Genomic DNA, 25,938 nt, shown 5'->3' with positions numbered 1-25,938 from the left:
TGGCAAACTGGCGCTGCTACTAATCATCTCAAAGAACCAGTAACTGCCAGAAATAACTCCAAAATACCAAACACCAAACTGCATCAAACAATCCTAAAATACAAGAAACTATCTGGGAATACTATGTTGGTTGATAAAACAGTATTGGCAAATACATGAGTCATTTTGCTTTCCACAATGCTGCTTTATTGATGATATAGAGAAACATTGGGGACTCAAACCCTAGAACAGCTCTGATCTGAATGCTGGGTTTATGACAGCCTGCATGGCGTCCTCACATGTAGGGAAGAGCAGGAAGCCATTGAAGGTGTTATGGTTGATCAGAGAGACCATGATTGGAGGGGAGACGCATGTAGACCACATCCCTCTCCTCCAGTTTCAGAGCCAAAGCATTAGAAATGCATGTAAATGGACTGCACTTATATACTGTATATACTGTATATGCTGTATAGCACTTTTATCCAAAGCTCTTTACAATGGCCTCTCTTTCACCCATTCACGCATACATTCACACACCAATGGTGGCAGCTGCCAAGTAGGGTATAAGCCTGTTCATTTGGGAGCAATTTGGTGTTCGGTGTGACACATCGGATATTTGGACAGGAGGAGCCGGGATTCGAAGCGTCGACCCTATGATCATTGGACGACCCGCTCTACCTCCTGAGCCACAGCCACCCCTTATGTGAAGTCCTTAATAGCAACATTGTACTCAGCATTATTCATGAATCTCTGGTCATTGTGGTACAGATATAGTATATACCCATCTATAGTGAACTACGGTGACCCATGGCAGTGTATCTGATGTAGTAGACGCCTCTCACTGGTGCTGTGAAGATATCTCCATCAGAGGAGAGGTATGGGGGAGATCATCACTGTCCGTCTCTAATGCTGGACTGTAGCTGTGTTCAGAGTGTGTAGATGAGTGTGGTCAGTGCCCGTAGGCCTGGTCAGTGTTGGTGAAGACTATAGTGTAGATCAGGGAGGTGACAGTATTGAAGGGCCCTACATGTCCTGAATCAGTCAAACCAGTGCGTCACACTATTACTCAACGAATTGTCTTCTGGTATGGCAAATCAGATACACTATACAACATACGTAGGCTGACCTATCTGTTACCCTAACCTTAACAGTTAGCCCTCCTCATGAGCTCAGGAAGTCTTTCCTTCTTTATTCTTTACTCAGATCCCCATGAGCTTCCTGGGGTCCACATAAAAATGATACAAACACTGACAACATACAGACATACAAACAGACAGACAAACATCAGAAACAACATATTAAAAGTCAAATCCAATGCATGTGCATAGTTAGAAGCCAACATTAAACTCAGTAATGTAAACACTGCGTGAACAGAGGTTATCAAAACAAACTATTGAGTTGAAGCACAACAAAACAGAGTGGAATGCATGTTTTGATAGCATAGTAGGCTAATGCATATGGCAGCAGAGTCATGCTTACTTGTATATATATATATATATAGGTTTGTAAATGCTGCTATTACACATTGGTCAAAATACTGGCTTGCTGGCAGCACTAACCAGCTATGGCGGTTACCTTATTATTAAGTGTTACAACCTGGACCTGTCAGTTCTGGCAAATACTGTAGTAGTACATTGGCTTTTCCTACGTTAAATACAATTTTCGCATTTATCGCATAAGTTGCTTTGGATAACAGCGTCAGTTAAATGACAGATGAATTTTCATGAAACTCGGTGTAAACGTGTAGCATGGTAGCATGGTAGCATGGGGTGGGTCCATGAGCCGCCCAAACACGGTCGGTCATTCACCTCAAATCATCTTTTGGACTTGAAATGGCCATATCTCAATATGGGAAGGTCACAGAGACATGGGGGTTTGGACTGGCATAAAGCTCTGGACATAACGAATGCAGCAACACCAAATATGTCCTGCTCGCATGCACATGCGTGCGCACAGAGCCACGTAATGCATTCATGGGCGGAGGTTTGTGCTCTCCGAGCACCATTCTTAGTTGTAACGTGTTATGTCTTCATATAACTAGTCTACTCAGGTCTTTGTTTTTGCGCTCACTGTGACATCTCACTACAATTAAAGAATGTTCTCTTGCTTTTCTTTCCCACCCTGTCCCAGTATCAACAGTACATTGCTTTCTCTCAGTCATTCCCACCAGGGAAAACAAGAAAGGCTTCTGAATGTTTCTCCCATGGGTTTCTCCACACCCCTTTCTCCTGACAATATCCTGGTTCTCTTAAATTAGACTGATATCTCCACAGCATGTCTCCTAGCTCCACATCTGACTAGCTCACTGTCACCCGAAAAGCTCACAGATTTGATATTCCATGATTACCTCAATGTTGATTGTGTTCAGGAATTTACATCCAAACACCTTAAACCTTTGTCCTCTCACTCCTTTTGTAATTCATCACCTCCCCCAAATATTCACATAGCTGTGCTAACATTCAAAATGGCTTCCAGAGAGGCCATCTGTCTACAATAGAATAACCATCCTTTGTCCCCAATTGCCGCCCTTTTTCTCATGTCACATGTCTGTACTCTTGGCCACGCCTGCCATTTCATATGATGTACAATGCAGTAGCCAATCACATCCTGGAAGGACCTTACCTGTGGTTTGACTGCATATAAGGCACCGCAGAAGACCAAACGGGCACTTCGCTGACTAAACCACCCTTGTTGCGTTTTCAGGAAGTCCTTGCGCTCGTATGCTTTTCACAATAAACCAGACTTAACCTGAAGAACGAATCTTGGTAAATCCTTTTGACTAGATCAGTTATTTTACTATCACAGTTGGCGACGGGGATGGGATCGACTGCCGTGAGGTTCGCCTGGAGTGGAACCGAAGGACGCAGACGTGCGGAGCGGTAGCCGCTCTGGAACTTCTCTCTTTGCGTCTATGCGCATTGGTTCGGAGAGGTCCGCCGTTGGTTCCACTCGGCTAAACTCACGGTACGTTGAAAAACGAATCTTTTTATGCTTGTTATTTGCCTTGGTTTTGGTTCAGATTGTGTTGGTCTAGATTATTGAAAACAGAAACCCCGGCGTGGGTATTTTTTAAGTAAGTAACTATCCAAGGAGTTGTGAACAGCAATAGATATATTTATATATTGTATTGTCCTTTGATTTCGTCCTTGTTTCGTTACGAGGGTATATGCCGTTCAGAAGAAGTGTGAGTTTTGTTGTTTCGGCTGGTACCGCTAACTGATATTCAAAGATCATAGAGCGTACTGCAGACATGTATTAATGTATTAATTGTGAAATAGAGGATGATTGTTATGGTCCTGGCCGGTCCCACCCTGCTCGCTCCCTGCTCCCGGCCTGGACCCTTGCCCGTGGACTCCAAGCCCTTTTTCCCCCCACTCTCGCCCTCGCCTCTCCTCACAGTAACTCTCGCCTGGCACTCCCTGTCACTCCCCCCAGAAACTTTGTGGACACTTGTCACTTTGTCAACATCATGTCACTTGAACTGTTATGCCTCCAAATGTGTGTGGTCTTGTGTTAGTTGACATGTCTTCCCTATGTCTTCTTCTTATTGTTGGTATCTTGTTTGGAATCCCTCCATGTCCTTGTTTGGGTGTACAGTATGCACCTGTGTCTGATTATGTCTTGTTGCACACCTGCAACTTGTTCCTTGATTGTTCTCCCAGTGTATTTACGCCCTAATGTTTTCCCTGGTCTTTGTCAATCCATTATCAATGGTAGTGTTGCTCCCTGTGTTCCTGTATTTCTCTGGATATTTTGGATTAAACCTCCAACCTGCACCGCCTGCCTCTGTCCTGCATTTGGGTCCTATCTCTCACCTACAAAACCCAACAACGATGATATTCAATTCAATTGTATGACATTGAAAATAATTACAAACCACTTGTAGGTTTGCAAAAAGAGAAGAGTGAAATGTGAGTCATTTTCAAAAGCAACTCACAACAATCAAACATGTATGTGTACACTCATTTTATTTCCTAGCCAAACATTATGGATGACCATCTTTTTAAAGATAGTACAAGCATTATGGATGGCGGTCTTTTTAAAGATAGTACAAACATTATGGATGGCCGTCTTTTTAAAGATAGTACAAACATTATGAATGGCCGTCTTTTTAAAGATAGTACAAACATTATGGATGGCCGTCTTTTTAAAGATAGTACAAACATTATGAATGGCCGTCTTTTTAAAGATAGTACAAACATTATGAATGGCCGTCTTTTTAAATATGGTACAAACATTATGAATGGCCGTCTTTTTAAAGATAGAACAAACATTATGAATGGCCGTCTTTTTAAAGATAGTACAAACATTATGAATTGCCGTCTTTTTAAAGATGGCACAAATGAGTGTCAATGTTTTTACGGTACAGTCCAAGGTGGCCAAAATCAATGCTGGGCTGACCTATCGAAAATTATGGTACAATAGGTTACAGATTCTAAACTATTATGATCATACTCATGATGTTATATAACCATAGTGATTTCATATGATCATAATGATGCTAAATTACCATAGTGATGTCATACTGTATGGTCATCGTGATGTTATGTTACCAAAGTGATGTCATACTGCATGAGCATAGTGATGTTATGTGACCATTGTGATGTTATATGACCATTGTGATATTATATGACCATAGTGATGTCATATGATTATAGTGATGTCATACTGTATGACCATAGTGATGTTACATGCTAGCAGAAGATGTCCCAAGACTCCCAGTATTCTGTTGGAGTGATGGTTGAGTCAATCAGTGGGTCATCATTAAATTTGGGGCTTGGTTTGGAGGTTTGGAGATCAGGGGAGCTGTCTCTACTTGTCGATAACCTCCATGTCCACATCCTCTGTGCGCGAGACCACCTTCCCGTCAACCATCTCCTCAATGACCGTCCTCACTCTCTTGGTCAAAACTGGTTCTGTTGGCACAAAGAAACACTGGACCATCAGCACACTTACAGTACAGTAGCATTCCCATTACAGTAAGTCAATTCTGAGGTCCGGGGTCTAGGGCTGAATCCACAAACTTGATTTGAAGACATTTTTCGCCAACTGACACCAAGGTACGATGTACACATAATATGAATAATCTGAAATTAGCATTCAGCTGTCATTGATAATGATGAATGATTTTATTAAAAAGGCCTCCCGTTACTTACGTTTGACCTCCTTGACCACCTTGACCTCCTGTTTGACTACAACTCTCCTGAGGGACAGAGGACAATGTGAGTGTTGCTTCCTAGCAGGTAAACACCATCTACTGTAACTCCACCGGCTGGCCCAGTTCCATATCGACCTCTGTGCCCTAACCATAGACACTTCGCACATGTAGTTCTCAAGGGATAAGATAGGCATTATCTGGAAACTCAAAATGATTAGATGCACCTATTACAGTCCTGCGTCTTCCACAGATAACGGATTGATTTCATTTTAGTGTCAGAGCACTTTATTTATTGATTGCTGTCAGGGTGTAATGAGAATTGCAAAAAATATAACAAAAAGTGCTTCTGAGCCAAGCCGCATACTGCACCTTTAAGGTAATATAAGCATACTGCACCTTTAAGGTAATATCCGTAAACTTCTATCCAATCAACACAAAGCGCCTAAGATAAGGAAGGGGGACGAGGGACTCCATTTGGGATCTGGTGCTGCATTCTGTACTGGTCCCATAGATCCCATCTGAGGTGTGCTCCTTTCTTACCCCAGGTCCTCCCCGTCCAGCAGCCTCCTGTACTCGGCGATCTCCATCTCCAGGCGGGTCTTGATGTCCAGCAGCATCTTGTACTCGTTGGACTGCCTCTCGATGTCCATCTTCATCTTGCCCAGCTCGGTCTCCAGGCTGTTGACCATGGCCTGGTACCGGCTGATCTGCATGCTGTAACGGGACTCTGTATCGGACAGCTGGCCGTCCAGGGCTGCTTTCTGGAAGGGGGGGGGGGGGGGGATGAGGAGATACAGTGATTGGATTTATGTGATGTAATGGAATAAATTTGATGTAACTATCAAAAGTAAAAGGATTTACTGAGGGTCGCTCAAAAACGTTCAATCTGGTTTATTTGCCAAAACATACAATTGTGATTGGACTTCAGAATAAAACACAGAAAAGTGTTTAACCCGAGAAGAAGTAACTCCGTTTGTTATTGCGCGCTCTTATATTCAATGTTATGGCCGGATATGACGTTTCTAAGATCCGATTGGCATCATTACACGTCATTATTAATGGCGGACGTCATCAACAATGGCGAGAATAGAATGGAGAAAGGGCGGTAAATATCAAATAGGTCGGAAAAGACAATGCAACAATGGGAGGTCACACTAGGCTCAGACAACAAGGCCTGGGTGTGTGTCCCCCCCTGGAGATGTCATCCTGTTATAGCCTAAATGAGAAAACCACAGGCAGGGGTCTTGAATGTCAAAAGGTAGCGGTTGCAAACAGGAGGTAGAGGAAGACTGTAAAACAAAAGGACTAGGCTGAAAACAAAAGGCCAGGCCAATAATCTTAGAAAAGCCCAAAATTCTATTACAGTGATCCATTGACTGTTTGACATTGGTGCATTCAATAAAAGCTAAGGGTTGACATTAGCGAACACTAACAATTTCCTCCATTCCTCATTGAACACCCTGTCAAATATGTCATTATGACTTCACTGGCTTGTCAAACAGCTCTCTGTGATGACTAATGACCTCTTTATCATTAGTAATCCATCTGAAGCTACGCTGAGCATGAAGGAGGAAGGAAGGAGTAAAAACCTCCCCTTGAGCTAGGAGTGTGTGTCAGATTGGTATCTGGCATTTCCGAGGTCGCGGTGTTAATGTTTCGACCGTAATGAACAGGAGCGTTGAGCAGTTTAACATGATGGGACCTTGTAAATGTAATGCGTTTCAGAGTGCTCTTACACAGCGAATTGCACCCTGTGTGTGTGTGTGTGTGTGTGTGTGTGTGGTCTGTACCAGGCTAAGCTGGGACTGCAGCTCGATCTGCAGGGTCTGCAGGGTCCTCTTGAGCTCGTTGATCTCGCTCTGGGACATCTGGAGGGTCTCCGTGCTGGTGGTCACCACCTTGTTCAGCTCTTCGAACTGGAGGAGAGATGTCGCACGATAAGAGGCTCACATCAGTACATCTTAATAATGCAAACATGGATATATCTAAATGTCTGTTAGGCAGCTAGCTGGCTGTTCAGCTTAAATGTAATATTCTAGGGCACATATCATCCCCCTCAGATCTCTATAGCTGGGAATACCCTTTTCAACCTCTGAACACCTCCTAGCCCTTGGACCAATTAAATGTATTCTAAACAGCTTTTCATATGTGATGTTATACCCCCCCAAAAAAATTGAAATTGAAATGTTCTTTCAACAGTCTGAAAACTTGCCATTTTGATTGAGATACAATAAATCCCGCCCGACAGTAATGATAATATTGTATGCTACAGTACAGCTGTGGTTCAGATCTTCAGTGTGGTTGTAGGGCCCGGTTCATCCTGTCCCTCTCAACTCGACTCACCTTGACCTTGTACCAGGTGTCGATGTCACGCCGGTTCTTGTCGACGATGCCCTCGTATTGGGTCCTGATCTCCTCCATCAGGGCCGCCAGGTCGTGCTGTGGCGCCGCGTCCACCTCCACGTTGACCGAGCTGGAGTTCAGGTGGGCGCGTATGGCGTCTATCTCCTACGGCGGCGGCGCAGAGAGAGGTGAAAGGTCAAGTGATGTCGAAAGTGGGTGAGAGTGTTATCTGAGGTGTTATCTGATCGCACGTCAATCAGAATTGCCTGTCAGCCCCGCCACCCCCCCCCTTCACAATCGGAAAGCCCGTTCTTTTCACGTTTACAAAACGAAACTGAAAGTGTTTCACTGCGTCGGCTTGGGGCCGGGGGGGGGGGGGGGGGGGGGGGTCGCGCCAGGGTGGCATATAAGATAGAAACGCTGCTGACTGGTGACATGGTTAGAGTTGGTGCAAAAGTGTGGATGTCAGTAGCCATTCAATCCCAGGCATACCGTCGAACTGGGCTATAAGTTAATAGTTGATTATAATTCCAATGACCCCTGTCAAGAATGTATGAAGCACCAGGGGTCCTTTAAAGACCTGTGAAAGGTTAATTTTAGACTGGGTCCCATAACCGTTCCCTGTGGAACACCTAAACGTACCTCTGCATGGTTCTTCTTGAGGTAGACAAGCTCCTCCTTCAGGCCCTCGATCTGCATCTCCAGGTCCGACCGGGTCATGGTGAGCTCGTCCAGACCCTTGCGCAGCCCGGCGATGTCGCCTTCCACTGACACGCGCATCGCCAGCTCATTATCAAACCTGTCGAGGGGCAAAGGACAAAGTTTACAGTAACACAACCGGCTTAATTCACGTTGCCACCAACGGTAAATAAGGGGAAGAGACGCAAAAACCAGTCACACCAGTTTTACTCTTCGGTTGACCGCTACTTAGGCTAGAGGTGTGCAGAGATCCTCACAACAAAAAGCATGTGACAGTTATTGGGTGTTGACTTCTTGGATTCTTGCATCAGTTCCATGGAAAAGGTTAACATAATGATGTTATTATCTTTATGAAAGGTGCCCATATCAGTAGAGCAATTAAGAGCAAAGTCAGAAGTGAAATGAAAGTTGGCATCTTAACAGACTCTCGTATCTCTACTCACTTGAGCTGGAAGTCTTCTGCTGCCAGCTTGGCATTGTCAATCTGCAGGAGGAGTCTGGCATTGTCCAGGTTGGCAAAGTTGATCTGGGAAAAAAGCAAAATGACGAATATAGAATAAATGTTAAGCCATCAACATTTGTTTTCCATAATCTACAACACAGGAGTGTTTGTGAGTGTTTAATTTGATACCCAGAGTAATCACTCATATCAGATAATGAGTAGCCTAATAACTTGCATTCAATCAAAGGCTAGAATACAAAGATACTGAAGTGTGATTCACTCATTCATGCTTAGTAATTTACCATTTAACGTGTAGACACTTGCCTTCAGTGTGATTGTGAAGTTCAGGTGAGTTTCACAAGCTCTACGGTAACTTATTTTCTTTTGAGACAATAGTGAATTACTAAACAAATAGCCTAGTATAAAAAGATTAAAACCTGGCATTCATCAGATAAACACATATGCTTCCCACTTATAGCTAACTACTCTAAACGGTTTTACATCTTGAAGGGCAGACTTAAAACCGTTTTGAGCTGCAATATCAAGCTTGAGGCGCGCTTAAATCTATCCATATATAATGGATGAATTAAAGTCTCTTACATATTGTAGCTGTATATTTACAAAGAAAAAGGTACAAAATTAGTTTACATTATATATGTCTAGAGGGGGTATTACATTTTTATGAATCTCTTCTTCGTCAAAAAAAATTATTCCATATTGTCGTGAAAAGAGTTTTAAATAGCCTAATGATGCCCCCAAACCATCATTTTCACCAGATAACAAAAACAGCAAGTGACCAAATGCTTACCTTTTTGCGCAGGTCGTTAATAACCACCTCGTATTTGCTGTAGTCCTGGGCGGTGGTCGGTGCCTTTTTCTCGTACCACTCGCGAATTTGAAGCTCCAGCTTGGAGTTGGCGGTCTCCAGAGCGCGCACCTTCTCCAGGTAGGAGGCCAGACGGTCGTTCAGGTTCTGCATGGTGGCTTTCTCGTTAACGGACACGCCGACGCCGTTGTCCCCCCCGAGCGCGCTGGCCAGGTCAAACCCGCTCTTCGTGCCCGAGGCATATGAAACCAGGACCCTCTGCCCTCCTGCCCCCCCATAAACACTTGGTGACCGTGGCATGCCGACGCGAGAAGAGTACCCTCCGGAGAAAGACATTGAGGAGGCTGAGGGACGGCCGGAGGAATAACCGCGCGTGTGGATGCTCATGGCGACACAGGTTGTGATGGGTAAGCAAAATATTGACCTGTAAAATCCCCGGGTGGTACTTTGGAATATGACCAGAACAACTAGCAGAATATATACCCCTCTCTCGGGTGGGAGCGGCTCCTGGGCGTATGGGTAATGCTTTACTGGAGAGATATGCGCCACGCACATCTCCCAAAGGCAGGTGTGTCTTCTAAGATCATAAAGAAAGGACACGCTAGGTGTGGTGCGTGTGAGCGTTGGCATTCAAAGGCTCGCATCAGTTTTATAAAGTGCAGGTCTGACGGCTGTCATATGGAGTCCGGGTGAATAAGTTGGTACAAAGATGTTTCACACATCATTAAACAGGCTCAGACGTGACAGTTTAATGTATTAGGCTATTTATGAACACGTAGAACAGGTGTAAAACATGAAAACAAAACTAGGTGTAAGCATCATCAAAAGATGAATAGACAGAGGCTACAGAGCTGTAAGATATCAGACTAAACTCTTCAGGGACCAAACATAAAATTATCTCATAGCCTTTATTAGCTAAAATGTAATAGATTCCTTATTACCATCTAGTTGGCAAATGATTTATCATCCAATAAAAAACACAATTATGTCAGTGTACTTTTATTTCCTTTACACAATATTAATCTAACTATGATATGATATGATATTGGTTTATTTCCTGTGTCATGCACCAAAAGGTGCCCAGCCCACATGGGCTTACAAGACACATTAATACAGTAAATTACATGTACAATAAATCCATAGAATAAAAACGTAACAAAATAAAGAACAATCCATTTTCTCAAACTCAGTTCATACATACAAAGTAGTCTGCCTTTTTTCCCATGCTTTACAAATGAACTCCGCCAAGCGGAAAGTACCTTTCCTAAAGCATATATCAAGTCTTTTATAATCATCTAGCCAGAAAAAATCAGCACAAATAGATGACATTTTATCAAAAAATACATCTCGTATTTCAGCATACATACATAACTGGACTGTAATTATTTTTAATAAGACAAAAAGTTATTAGTTTAGGTTTCTACCATATATCAACAGACCAGCTTTCTTTATATTTAAGAAACATCTGATTCTGCATATCTGAAATATTACATCGTAATCTATTTAAATAAATAAATGATTAATTATTTGTAAAGAATAAAGATTTTACTTCGCTGATCCAAGGGAAACCATTGGCCATGTCCCAATTAAATATTCTTTTAGTGATCCTGTGGTCAGACATATAAGTCTATAAGTCAGTCTTTGCCACTATAAGGCAAATGTGGCCTGGAAAGATAAAGATGGCATTTATGACTTTGTAGCCTACTCTGTTCAAAGTTCAAACATGAAGTAGGTTTAGATGTCACATAGTGATGTCCCTTTGACAATGTAAGTTGCATGTTGCTACATACAGTAGTTAAATTTTAAAAAAAACATGCTGTATATGATGTGTGTGTGTTTGTGTGTGTTTGTGTGTGTGTGTGTGTGTGTGTGTGTGTGTGTGTGTGTGTGTGTGAAGGAGAACCCTTTCCCACCCACTTTTGTTTAAATGTTATCATCATAAACCCGAGCACCTTTGACAAGTTTAGGTTCACATGAAAGCATTCTTGACCCCTCAACCTATCACTGTTGCACAACACACACATGCGCACACACACACACACACACACACACACACACACACACACACACACACACACACACACACAGAGACACGCACACAGGTTCAAAGGTCAAGTTGTGTTTATCAGTAGCCTACCCAATGCAAACCTTAGATTCAGCAACCCAGCGTTAAAAACTATACATGGGGACACCTAACTGATCTACAGTAAGCTGGTACACCAAGTCTGTTATCCAGTCCATAAAGGCCCACTGTAGGCTACATTATTAGCAGTTATGTTATCTTTACAATATCTGTTAGGGCAATGTTCTGTCATATTCATTTGTTTATGACAGCATGAGGATATCTGACTCATGACATCATTTCTCAGAACACTTAGTTTCATGTTCACTCAGTTTTTATCTGTCGTCTGCTGTTGGTGCATGGACCACTGGGCACCTCTCCACCTCCAACATCAAATCTCCATCATTTTAACACATCCAAGACAATTAAGAGACATCAAAGACAATATACAGTACTTGACCTTTTTTGGTTCATGTTCAGACCCCGTCGTGCGTGTGAACCCCTATGATCCAGGCCAGGTGTTTTCTCCGGAATACCCGTGACAAAAGAAGTTTGACTGACAATTTCTTTTCAGTAGTAAATTCACTACTTAGTAATTATAAAAGGGACAAACGCAGATGAATGAATTCTGCCTGAACTTGCCAGCACATTTTCACACGGCTCAATTGAATACAAAAATGATATTGAAATCGTCTTACATCTATGAAATGGTGTCTGTGTTCAGTGTAATTGAAATATGCACCGGATCACTTCCCATGTTTGATCTGCTGTCTGTGTCCTGTATGAAGCTTAATCCCTGTTGTCATTACCTGGTAATTAGACAGTTGTATACACTGTGGCCCTGAGACTTGTTGACAGATTGAGTTTGTTATTTCCGCATAGCTGGTGCACACACCAAACGACTCTCTCTAGGCCATCATTGTAACACTGAAACACACGGCAATCGCGGAACGCAGAATCCTAGCACTTGACAGAATAGATTTACTGCTTTAAATCAGTAGTCTGGCTCTAAATCAATGGTTAACAGCTTGAACAAGAGATTAAAACAGCTCGTGAAGGAACATCAAAGGGAACACCTGGTCTTTTCAGTACATTATGTACTTTATAATGAAAGCTCACGTATAGTATTTGGAACATTCAAGGCAACAACGGTGTGACCTCATGACACATCTTCTATAATAACAGCTTTGCACTACTAACTGTAAGCAGATGCATACAGTATCTTAGACATGTAATTTCTGTGTTATGTAGCGATACTGCATAACACAGGGTCATTTTTAAGTTAATTGCTCCCCCCCTCTCTCTCCCCCTCTCTCTCTCTCTTCCCCTTTTATCTAATGTCATGCCAGTATTTGACACTGACAGGATGGAAAGGGGAACACGTTGGCAGGTCTGTCCACATGCTTTTGATTTGGTGGCCTCCGTGCACGCCTGCAAACACACTATTTGACACGCGTGCATGTAGACACACACACACACACACACACACACACACACACAAACACACAAACACACACACAAACACACACACACACACGCACACACACGCACAAACACACACGTGCGCGTACACAAGCCTGCACACACGCACAAGTGAAGATCTCTGTCACAGTGACGTTTGTTCCTCAGCAAGACAGCATCGTTGCCAGGGGCTCAAGACCAGCATGCAGTGGGGCAGTTTTCCGGATCCCGGTCGTTCCTAAAAAGGTTAACAAACAATGTTACCACAGGAGAGACGGCACGAAGAGGTGCCTGGAAAACTAGAAGCTTCGGCTACTATTAGGGTAAATTATCCATTGATAGACATGTGCTAACCAACATCGGCCAGCCAACTATTGTAGGAATGTTTCAGTAGGCCAATGCAGCATGCTTTCTGGTTTCGACACAAAGCAGGCTCTATAGTAATACGCTAAATCAACGCGCCTGCATCTATATTCCCTCCCCCCTGTCCGACCATCATCAGCAGCATTCATTTTCTTTCAGGCCGGTCCCGTTCTTCTTCACAGGTTCTTCAAGATTCAAATATGGAATCTAGGCAAAAAGGGCGCCGTCCGTATTCGGCCCCGAGCTCCGCGAGCGGTCAAAAAGGTCCTCGGTCTCGCTCGAGAGGAAAAAAAGGCCGCCTCGGTCGGTAACGGGCGAACAGAAGTTGACACCGACCAGCTCACCTGGTGCCTCCCCCCGTCCGGAACGTGCCTGGTCAGCGAACACCCACGCCCACGCCCCCACCCACGCCCCCGCCCACGCCCCCTCATGTGCATATGTTTATATTCTACTGAGTCTAAGTTTAAAGTGCAGTTGTGCTGAGTGTAGCTACTGAGTTTTAGTCCAGAGTTCAGCAGGCAGTCTCTTCATTCAGGATCCTGATGGTCTGAGGAAAGAAGCTCCTGAGTCTCTCTGAGTTGGTTTTGAGTATGCGGTACCTCCTTCCTGACCTGAGCAGAGAGAAGAGTCTGTTGTCCGGATGACTGGGATCCTTCAGGATTTTCCTGCCTCGGGTTGTGCACCGTCTTGTGTAGAGGTCCTGGAGAGTCTCCCCCGTTCTGCTGACTACCACTCTCTGCAGTGGCGCTGCTCCCATACCAGGAAGTGATGTTGCCAGTCAGGATGCTCTCAGTAGTGCATGTTTAAAGGTATCCAATGTAGTTTTTGACCACTAGTATGCGCTCTAGAGCAAATTTGAGAAGGTGGTCCCCGAAAATCGCATACTACGTCATTGCGTTAATACGCGGAGCACATAATAGTGACGTTTCACACATCTTTGTTGTTTTCAAAACATTAGCTAAATATCATTTTGGGAAGAAATTACAAGGTAGGAAAGACATTCAAGTGATTCAACATGTTTATTAGACTACAAGGAACCATATAATCGAGGAATTTCTATTGGAGAATGGATTGTTTTGATTCACGTTTCGTTGGATACTTTTAACTCCTAAGTATCTGGGGAGACGCTCAGAAGGCTCAGACGCTCAGACGTTTGAGGTGGGACAGCATCTGCCTTGACTTCCTCACCACCGTGTCTGTGTTTGTAGCGCATGTCTGATCCTTGGTGATCTGGACACCAAGATACTTGAAGTTGTCCACCCTCTCCACAAGGGTCCCATAGATGTTTAGGTGGTGGTAGATCCACCCCTGCTTCCTCCCGTAGTCAACTATCATCTCCTTTGTCTGAATTCAGATGGAGGTTATCACCCTGACACTACTTAGTCAGGCACTCTACCACCTCCAGGTAGACCTTCTCGTTGTCGTTGTTGGAGATCAGGCCTACAACAGCTGTGTCATCAGCGAACTTGACGATGCAGTTGGAATCGTAGGTGGCAGCCGCATGTGCACAGGGAGTACGGCAATGGGGGACAGGACACCGCCCAGGGAGGCTCCCGTTTAGGGTGAGGTAGGAGGATGAGGTGTCCCGCTTTCACCACCTGGGGTCTGCCTGGCAGGAAGTCAAGGACCCACCTGCACAGGGGAGTGTTCAATTCCAGGTCCCCGAGTTTGGTGACGAGTGTGTGTGTTTGTGTGTGGGATGGGTGGGTGGGGTTATGGTGTTAAAAGCTGAACTATAATGAACAGTAATCTCATGTCTGTTCATGTCCAGGTGTGTTAGAGCAGTGTAGAGGAGGTGTGTAATCATATATTCTCTGGACCTACTGTATTGGTTCTGTAGGCAAACTGTCTAGTGTGCTGAGCAGTTGGGAGCAGACGTAGTCCTTCATCAGCCTCTGGAAGCATGCCTCTTTCAGAATCATCATATAGTTTGTTAAAAGCTTCAAAAATATCTCTAATATTATTTGTTTCTGTGAAATACAAAATTGATTAATCATTATGCCTCTACTGAAAACATCTTTACTATGCATAAAACTTTGTCAGAATTGGACTTTTGTAGTTATACAGTATACCTACTTTAGATAACATTCGACTTGATCCTGCTTTAAACCTGTACACAGTACATTACCCCCATATTTATATATGAGTTCACAAGCAGATGAAATTGCATTTGAGGTTACTGTACCTACATATTGGCAAGCCAATTCTCACGTGGAAGTTATCAGAAGTTCACCAGGAATTTATTATTGGAGCTGGTGGTCACATTATGCTGTTTTAATCATCATCACCCCCCTGTTTCCCCTAGGTTTCAAGATTCTAGATTTCGTTAGTGTGTTTCTCCTACTGTAGGCTCCCATGATCCACTTGTTTTCTCATGAATCCACGTCATGTATCATTTATGACTGTGCATGGGAAGGATAAAACAGGATCATATCCAAATAATTTACAGATCATATTTGGCAATGTTGTTGGGTGTTGACGGCGGAGCTCCACAGACTGGGTGTGTCTTCTCGCTTCTGGCTCTGTTTCAACTGCTACGCTGAGATGATGAGTTTGGGGCTATACGTTGAATACACAGGCTTCAAAGGCTGCCGTGGGGTAATTGTTGTACTGTAGTCTGCATTTTCAGTCACAGCCGCCATAGAGTCGTGCGGGTGGCCCGACACATTAGAGCCAAGAGCCCTGCGGACAAACATAGAGAAACCTCTCAGCTTCTCTCCTGGCTACAATCCATTAGGAATAGAATAGAACAGAACAGAACAGAATAGAATAGAAGAGAATAGAATAGAATAGAATACAACAGAATAGAATAGAATAGAACAGAACAGAACAGAACACAATACAATACAATACAATACAATACAATACAATACAATACAATACAATACAATACAATACAATAGATCAACATTGTTATGGAGTCCATGGAATATTGTCTTTTCCTTTAAATTCTATGCTATTTTATTCTATTCATTTTATTCTAATGCACTCACAGACATAAAGTGTATGGTGTTCTTTAGTGTACACCTAATAAGTAAGTACGTAGCCTTGAGAACCAACGGTTCTCGAGCCTAGTGGCCCATAGGGCAGGAGTCCATCTCTTGATTCCTTTGCATGAGGCAGCTTGGTGTACAAGTGCACCCCCTGGACATGATGCTAGTATGTAGCAGTACACTGTACACCTAAACTGACGTGTATTTCATTTCTGACTGAGCGTAGAATCAGACCAGTACGACTGTAAACCAACTGCGATGGGACAACAGTGGACCAGACTAGAGCTATTGTAACCCCCCCCCCCCCCCCATCAGCCGTCTCGACGTGTCTGGCTGCGTTTGAAGTATGTGCCCCTCCTCGTTGTACAGAACAGAGGACGACAGCAAAGTGTGCCACTCCTCTCACTCTTAGAATAATTGTTTTCAGAGTGAAAACAAGTACAGCCCCGAGGCGCTTCTCCAAACACCATGTCAGAGAAAACGATGATGGGGCTGTTTTTTTTTCTCCCATGACCATTGCCTACAGCTAGACCTACAGTACTTAACGATTAATATTTGTTTTTTTATGTACTTACTTATGTTTTAGCGCATTGACAGTGTTTCAAACGGCTCCTCCTTGATGAAAATAAGAACAGTCACTCTATTAATCTTTATTTTACCATTGGTTGAACTAAAATTACTGTAGTTTCGTTCATTAATTGGAAGATACATTGCAATTTCATTTCAGACAGTCTGAGGAACGACACAGTGGTTGTATGGCCCAAAGAAAAAGCGTTTACGGTTTTATGAGCTTAATGACTCAATGGGATTTTTAAAGTGAAACTGAAACTAATGCTAAATCTAGTCTTGAAAAACTCAAATAAACTGAACTGGGCGAAAAGGGTCTGTATCCGGGAATATCCACATTGGACATTTCTCATATCCGGAGCATATCAGAGCCCAGGAATGGGAACATATTGATAACTACGGTTTTTGGGCGTCCCCTGGTTAAGCGTTTCCTGACTGGTGTGCGCCGTCTTCGCCTAGAACGTAGAGCTACAGCGCCGCCTTGAGATTTGCTCTTGCTTCTGAACGCGCTGTGTGAAGCGCCGTTTGAACCACTGGAGCAAATTTCTCTCTCAAGTGGCTTTCTATTAAGACCGTTCTGCTCCTTGCTCTGACATCGGGCAAGCTGGTCAGTGATCTGAGAGCTCTGGGCAGTTTATCTCATCACGGATGATGGGAGCAAAGCTGTTTTGCGCAATCTTTCGTTCCGAATGTGGTCCGGGGCGCATTTAGTGCACAGGATTTGGAGCCGAGGGCCTTCTATCCTCCGCCTCATGTGAGCGAGGAGGAGGCCCACCTACATTTATTGTGTCCTGTGTGTGCAATGACTTATGTTCAGTGCACGGCTGCGGTCCGTAGCCTACTACCCCCCAGCTGTTGGTTTGCCACGGACCGGGGAAGGTGGGCTCACCGCTGTCTAAACAGTGTCTCTCCCAGTGGATTTGTGAGGGCATCTCCGTCTTATGAGACTGCAGGTCGCCCTCTGCCTGGGGCTGTTCGGGCACTCTACGAGGGGCGTGGCCAAGTCGGTTGCCCTGTTTAATGGAGTGTCTGTGGAGGACATTTGTGCGGTGGCGACTTGGTCGTCTCCGTCTCCTTTTGTCCGTTATTATCTTCTATCCATGTCCTCTGTCTCCATGGTGTCGTCTGTGCTAGGCACAGCCACCAGCGCGAGACAGAGTTGCGTCTACACGTTCCGCAACCCAGTTTAGCGATAACACCATTGAGTTTAGGGTTAAGGAAGACTCTAACCCCTAACCTTAACCCTAACCCTAACCTTAACCCTAACCCTAACCCTAAACCTACACCTGACCCTCACCCTAACCCTAACCTTAACCCTAAACTCTATGGTGTTCTTGCTAAACTGTGAAACTGTGTGTTGTGAAAAGTAATCTCGCCTCCCCTCACGTACCTCTCCTTGTCCTCGGTTGTGATAGACGAGTGTGGCGGGTGGGGCCAGTGCTTGGGTGGGCCAACTTTTGGTATGAGCTCACCTTGGAGCGCTGGCTTGTGTCCTGGCTGGCCAGTCCTTTGTTATTGAGGTGCCAGCAAGTGTGTATGGTGCGGTCGTGTAGCTCCGCTTATGCCTATAAGAGCTAGCCCTGTGGGGCAGAGCTCCACGAAATAGAACGATGGTTACGCATTGTAACCCTAGTTCTATAAGTGGAGCGGAGCCCCACAGGGAACAGACTTGCTGACCCCGCAGTCTGCTCGCTGAAAATTTCAGGAGTTTAGGAGCAGTTGTGCAGGCGAAGCCCACTTATACAGTGGTGCACCGAACCTGGTTGGACACAGGTGTGTGTATGTACACCTGTTCCCCATCCCGCAATCCCCTTCAACCTCCTACAAGAACCTGATCAATGCTCCACTCATCGCCATATCTTACCATACACTCCATGGCATGTGGTAAAATATAACCCATTTAGCCTACCGCACTTTTCAAGTTGGAGTTATTTCTGCCCTTTGTGTTTTTTTCATGTTTTTGTGATTACTCAATTCGTGTTTTTTCCTCTGCCTCTCTCCTGACCCCGGACCCCCCCTGCCGAGTCCCTCCCAGATCATATTTTCATGTTTATGACAGCGGAATTTATTCTTTGACTGATAAGTGACAGCAACAGATATAGCAGGCCATACACTACTGTAGTCCATGGACCAGACCAGATATCAGTACCCTCTGAGTGGGCAAAACTTTACCTATAGAGTGTCTAAGTGCAAACCACAATGGGACCTTACATTGGAAAAACTATGTACGGTATTCAACTCCAAGAGACAAAAATTTTCTTGATTCTGTTTGAATTGTGTCATGTCCATAAGCATATGGGGCTCTTTTTTGGTGAATGCGACGCTGTCCCTAACACAGACCCAAAAGGGCGATGGCGCTCTAAGGCGTGGCCAAAGACATTTCTGTAATTTAGTGACTGAGGACAATAGTGTGACCCTGGTGCAACCCTGCTGCAGTTGTAAAACGCTAATATGATTACGCTAATAAAATACACATGGGTGTGGTGGGGATTTGGTTTGTTAAATACCATGAACACTATGGAATTGGCAAAGCCCTGATCACAGTTTTGCGTGCGTCAGGAGCGCTTCTCAAAAAAAAGAACACACCACTGTACAGTATGTACAGTACTGTACTCTACCAGCCGATCCCAAGGTCCCCCCATCACTGACTGGCCCTAGAAAAACGATGAGGCACATTGTGTAGGTGTTGTGGGCACATTTATAGGCTTTGGCGTGATCACGATAATTGATGAACATGTGTCATTATGGAGTTTGCATCACAAACCACCTGATACCCCCTAAATCCCCCTAATAAAAACAGTGTAATGATGTATAGAAGGCTATGGTGTGCGTAAAGTGTACTGTATAGTGAATGAAGGTGCATTGTTGCATGTGGGTGTGTGTTTGTGTATGTGCAATCTGAGTCTGAGGGAGCCTGTGTGTGAGTCACACATGCAGGCAGGCATTTAGGGTCCATCGCTCAGGAGCCTAGCTGCCTGATGGAAAAAACTGTCTCTGAGCCTGCAGGTCTGGGCCTTGAGGTTGCAATACCATTTTCGAGATGGCAGAAGGTGGCTGGTGGGGTGGCTGGAGTCTTTGATGATCCTGCGGGCTTTGCTGGCACTCCGACTGTTGTATAGCTCCTGGATGGAGGGAAGCTCACATCCACTGATGCGTTGGGCAGACCTCACTACCCTCTGCAGGGCTTTGCGTTTGAGGGCAGAGCAGTTCCCATACCACACAGTCTCATGTGATTTTTCCCAGTCAGGATGCTCTCTGTAGAAGGCCCATAGGATTTTGGGCCCCATGACAAACTTCTTCAGCCTTTTGAGATGAAGGAGGTGTTGTTGTGCCTTTTTCACCACATGGTTGGTGTGCATACCCCACGTTAGGTCCTTAGTAATACTGTATGGACACCGAGGAACTTGAAGTTGCTGACTCTTTCTACAGGGTCCAGCCTTTCTCCTCTCTTCCTGTGTCCATGATCAGCTCTTTGGTCTTGTTGACATTGAGAGAGAAGTTCCCCTGACACCAGTTGTTGACCTCTCTCCAATTGGCCGTCTCATCGTTGTCGGCAATCAGGCCTATTACAGTTGGGTTGGCGAACCTGACCACCCCGGTGGAGCTGTGCATGACTACGCAGTTGCGGGTGTACAGGGAGAAGAGGAGAGGACTCCGGACACAACCCTGGGGGACCCCTGTGTTGTGGGGCAGAGGTGTTGGAGCCTATCCTCACCATCTGGCGTGGGCCCGACAGGAAGTCGGACAGGCTGGGGTTGAGCCTCAGGTTCCCGGAGCCTGGTGCCGAGTCTAAGGGGGACTATGGTGTTAAGTGCTGAACTAATAGTCAACAAACAGCATCCTCACATAGGTATTGTCTTTCCTGGGTGAGGACTGTTTTGGTGGGGACAACGTCCTCGAAACACTTCAGAACGAGTCCTGAGATGGCTTCCGTGTATTCGTTGACGTTATCATTCGACGACTCACGGGACATCTACCATTCCCCTTCACTCATACTGGTCTGCAAATCAGCGTCTGATTGGCCAGACCAGCAGTGACGTGTCCTCGTGATGGGGGCTGGTTGTTTCAGCTTCTGCCTATAGGCGGGCAGGAGCAGGACGGGGAAGCGATCGGATTTGTCTAACGGAGGGCGGAGGAGAGGCTTTTAGGCATCCCGGAAAGGAGAGTAGCAGTGGTCTAAGATTCTTCCCATGTGTTCACTCTGATGTGTTGGAAGTTTCTGTAATACTTTCCTCAAAGACGCTTGGTTGAAGTCCTCAGCCGTAATTAAAGCAGCTTCTGGGTGTGAGTTTTCTATTTTGCTAGTGATCCCATACAGTTCCAAGTGCCCGCTCCGTGTCAGCTTGTGGTGGTTTGTACACAGCTACTGCAACAATGTTTGTAATTCCCTAGGTAGCCAGAATGGCTCAAGTGAATTGTTGACCACCAGATCCATAGGCCTATGTAGAGATGAAATGTTTTTGCATGCAGCTGTTCAAATATTGCACACATTAACACAAATAAAATTCTTTTTTACTGAGATGTGCCAATTTTCTGCATATACTTTGTAGTATAGTATGTCTAAACATGTCTGTTGAACATGCTTCTAAATGCAATACTAAGCTGTAGAAATACATACTGTAGTGCAGACACACCCCAGGGAGAGGATATAGTGACAGAAATATAATTTCCAGGGAAGGCACTTTCCTTGTTTGGAACAACAGCAGTCTACAGTATATGTGGACTGCTGTTGTTGTGAAAGGGGGCATAATCACTAATGAGCTACCAGTCAGAAAGGTCTATCATAACAAAACCTCATCTTAAATCACTACTAGAATTTGTCCACCCAGATGGTACCCATACTTTAAATTTGGGGTCTCGGCAATGGACCAATACGACAACAAGCAACATTTGACTAACATGAAGTGTCATACATTTATTCTAATGATTTTCCATCACACAGCTTCTCTGCTAATCTTCCCAGACCATGAAGAGAACCACCTGTCACTTGAGGCCTTCCTGTCACAGGAATTGACGAATGGCCTATATTCGGTCGCTAGAGTCGTTCCCATGCGTGATGAATACCTCCCAGACTTGTTGCTCTACTGTAGCTTCACCTGACTGGATCTGTGTTCAGAAGTATGTCTGGTAGCACTCTGGTACACTAAATTGCTGCCCTGAATGAATGCCTGACGTGGTTAAAATGTGTGAGGAGGGTGTGGAGTGTTGGGTTAGATGAAGCCGGGTTAGCCAGCCAAGATCAACGTTCTCTGAGAGTTGGTTTAGGGTGAAGGGGTAGTTTTCGTTAATGATCTTAACATTCAAACAAAACAAAAAACAAACAACTTCTATTGTCATACAGTGGTTGCACAGCACACTGATGGGGCGTCAATGCCGAAAAACACACACACACACACACACACACACACACACACACACACACACACACACACACACACACACACACACACACGGAGTGACAGGAGTGTCCACTGATGAAATTCTCCTCTGCTCTTAACCCATCCCATCGTTCTTCCTCCAAGGGCAGCCGGGAGCAGACAGTAGGCAGTGTGTATTAGCGATCTGTTCTTTTGCATATTTTTTGTTTCGGGTTCTTTTTGGGAGGAAACCCTTGTGAACACGGGGAGAACATGCAAGCTCCACACAGAAAGGCCCAGGACCTTCTTGCTGTGAGGCAACAGTACTATGTTAATGTCAATGTTATTTTACCATTTTACCATTCATACATATCAATGTAGCACATACTGTAGTGCTTTCCATAAAAAGAGATGGATAAAAACATAAATGATAAAAACAGTACATGTTGTATGCCACGGTGCCGCACGTGAGCGATTTTGGGGTTCAGTGTCTTGCTGAAGGACAATTCGGGAGCTGGGATTGATAAGGGGACCATGTGATCCCCAGCCTGCCACTCTACCTCCTGCACCACATGCCGCCCCTGCGCTACTATATGTGCCACCATTTGTTTTCGATTGGAAGTTATAGTTCAAAGGGGCAGATGGTCCAAAGATAACTTACCCCCATATGTTCCTATCCTGTCTTGAAAGATATGGCCTTCCACCACCTTTTTAAACACTTTGCTCAAATTATGACTAAAAACGACTCTCTTGCTCATTTGAAGTATTATTTATCCATATCGTTGTGTTGCAAAGTCGTCACCAGTTTTGCTGTTATAGCCATGTTGGTGGTGTGGAGCCTAGAAATAGGCTGATATAAGTATATCCTGTTGATTCAAATCAAAGTAATTTCAGACAGAAAACACTCAGAACAACTTCACACAACTGTTTCAAAAGGCAGGTGTGTAGGAAAGGATTGAATGAATCAAAAGTTGCAAAAGAATATCCTGTACACCGTCTTACTTGCAGTTCAGATTTAATGCTGTAATGTTTCGGTACTAGACCTTCGTCAGACAAATAGTCTAGTATCGAAACGTTACAACATTAAACCTGAACTGCAAGTTTGAGACAGAAAACTCTCTTAGAACACCATTTACACACTAGAAAACTAGGGTAGGGAAAACAAGCCACTCTCGCTACAAAGAGGGGATGGAGTTTGGCCAGAAGGTTAGAGGTTACAGTAACAGTACTATTGCGAAATGTCAGTCTCTGCAGTGTGTGTGTGTGTGTGTGTGTGTGCCTGCATGTAAGTGTGTACTGTGTGTGTGTGTGTGTGTGTGCCTGTAAGTGTGTACTGTGTTTGTGTGTGCGTGTGTGTGTGCGTTGTGTGTGCCTGCATTGTGTACTGTGTGTGTGTGTGTGTGCCTGTAAGTGTGTACTGTGTTTGTGTGTGTGTGTGCATGCGTGTGTTTGTGTGTGTGTGTGTGTGCACATCTCAGCCTCAGACTTCAAGCGTAGGGTATGATAATGGTATGATAATGTTTTTCTGTTACTAAGGCATGCTGGGCATTCTGAGATCATCTGGTACTCAGAAGCAAAGGCAGCTCTTCACGTATGAAAGTTAATCCTTTCAGCAGGCTTTGATTTACCACAACACCCCACAAATCAGGGCTCAGTTGTTTGCATAATGATATCATGTGCAGACAAAATCCTCTTGTAGTTTGTGAGCTATGGTGTACAGTACATTCGTGTTGAGGGCCAATTTTTTCTGGCGCAGAGCAATGTCCAAACATGGTCAGAAATGTCTACAGTATATGACAGCATCCATCAATGATAGCATTTCTTGTTTCACAAACTGATTATCTCCACTTTGGGGAAATCATTAAAAAAAAAAGAGTACTGTATGAGGTTTTTTGATTTTCGGTGCTGGCGGAGCTCATTATGAGCTCAACGCTCTGCACCTACTGACCCGTGTCTCGTTGTTGCTTTTCTAGAGGCTTAGTGCCCTAACAAAATAACTTGAGAGAGAAATTTGAGAGTACATAAAGCTCATGAGCTGGAGGCCCCGAGCACCGATAGTGTCAGACTGGCTTGTTGACTTCTCCTCATAGAGGCCCATGAAACCTGGCTGAGCTACTCAGATCATGATCTCATCACAACGGGAGATGGGTCATGGGTTACGATTACGCAAAGTCTTCTCAATAGACCGTCTTGAAACGGTAACCCCCTTTCACACCTAACTATTGCACCCCCCTCCTCCTCACTGGTCATCCCTCTCCTCCCCTCTCTCCTCCTCAGCAAGCCGCTGTCTGCCGCCCTTCACGTCTTCGCCCTCGCTTAATTGCCTTGTCGACGCTCCCGGCGAATGGCGTGCGATGGAGGACGTTCACGGGGGCGAATCAGCGGCTCCTGGAACAGGCTGCGCCGCATTCCCCGTGTGCAGGCGCTGGGCCGACTCGGTGCCGGCTCCACAGAACGACGCTCCGCCGATGCACCTGGGCGGAGTACAGGTTGTTTCCCCAAACTCCAGTGGACCGTACCATCAGTCGCCGGGATCGTCGATGCCCCCGTGATAAGTGAGACAGCCCGGGGCCATACCAGGCTACAGCTTGAAGTGGGCGTGTGTGTGTGTGTGTGTGTGTGTGTGTGTGGGAGTTAGAGCGTATGATGGTAAGTGCGCCACGTATGGCCCTTAATTTCCACCTGTTCTCTGCTCTCCTGGCTGTTTTTCCCTTGTGTACAGTATTTGTGTGTGTTGCTGTTTTTTGGTGCCCTGTTCAACATGAAGCACAGTAGCACTCTGTCTACCCACATGATTAGTACTATATGCGCTTGTTATGGTGCCAAACCACAGTAACAGTTGTAGTTATGGTAGTTACTGTATGGTGCCAAACCACTTAGCAACGTCCTGGAGAAAGTAGTTTCACCCTCCCTTTAATTCACAGCCCTGATCTAATTGTTTGAACACTGTTCCTATAGGAACACGTGTAGACGGGCTAGACAAACACAATTATTTAACTGTTTTTTTACAGGTTTCAAGTGTTGTCTCAGTGACGTCTGAGTAAATCGATAATCCTCAGATCCTGTATCCAGGCACGAATCCAAGGTGTGGTTGTTTGCACAGAAAGGAAGTCGACTACAATATTGATCCAACCAGTAAATCCCCAGGCCTTTGTTATTCTACCTGAGTCACTCGACTAGATAGACAAGTCTGTCTCTAGTTAATCCCAGGCACAGATGCAGGTGGAGAGGTGGGGTGGGGGCAGTGTTAATCAGCGTTTTAAAACGCTGAAGAAGGCCTTACGGCCGAAACACGTCCGTTCACTGACTGCTGCTATGGCATAAAGCCATAAAAATGATTGACCGGAGTGTGGATTATTCACTTTTTACTTTTGGACATGGAACATGACCTCGCTGGGGGGGTGGGGGGGGGGGGGAGCCGGAGCTTGTGAGGGAGGTGGAGCGATACCAATTACACCTGGTGGGGCTAACCTCCACGTACAGCACCGGCACCGGAACCAAACTCCTGCATAGGGGTTGGACCCTGTTCTTCTCCGGAGTTGCTCACGGTATGAGGCGTAAGGCAGGTGTGTCTATACTAGCTAGCCCCCAGCTGATGGCTGGGGAAGCTTCTGGACAGACATGAAAAACCAAAGCGTGTAGTGAGGGTGAACTGGGAACATCTGGAGGAAGAGATTTCAATTGCCAC

The 25,938-nt window shown here is 45.0% G+C and overlaps 1 protein-coding gene across 1 annotated transcript; it reads right to left on the bottom strand.

The window, feature by feature from the left end:
- Positions 1-4,791: 4,791 nt before the first annotated feature.
- On the bottom strand, positions 4,792-9,834 carry LOC311311650 (keratin, type I cytoskeletal 19-like; the record flags this gene model as incomplete). Its single annotated transcript, XM_084441400.1, has 8 exons — positions 4,792-4,895; positions 5,136-5,182; positions 5,678-5,898; positions 6,928-7,053; positions 7,481-7,645; positions 8,123-8,279; positions 8,623-8,705; positions 9,430-9,834. The coding sequence occupies 8 exons, from the start codon at positions 9,832-9,834 to the stop codon at positions 4,792-4,794; spliced, it is 1,308 nt and encodes a 435-aa protein (XP_084297526.1).
- Positions 9,835-25,938: the final 16,104 nt, after the last annotated feature.

This window comes from Borostomias antarcticus, assembly GCF_949987555.1.
Source record: "Borostomias antarcticus genome assembly, chromosome: 7".
Classification (NCBI taxonomy): domain Eukaryota; kingdom Metazoa; phylum Chordata; class Actinopteri; order Stomiiformes; family Stomiidae; genus Borostomias; species Borostomias antarcticus.
This window is presented reverse-complemented; position numbering and strand designations above follow the sequence as displayed.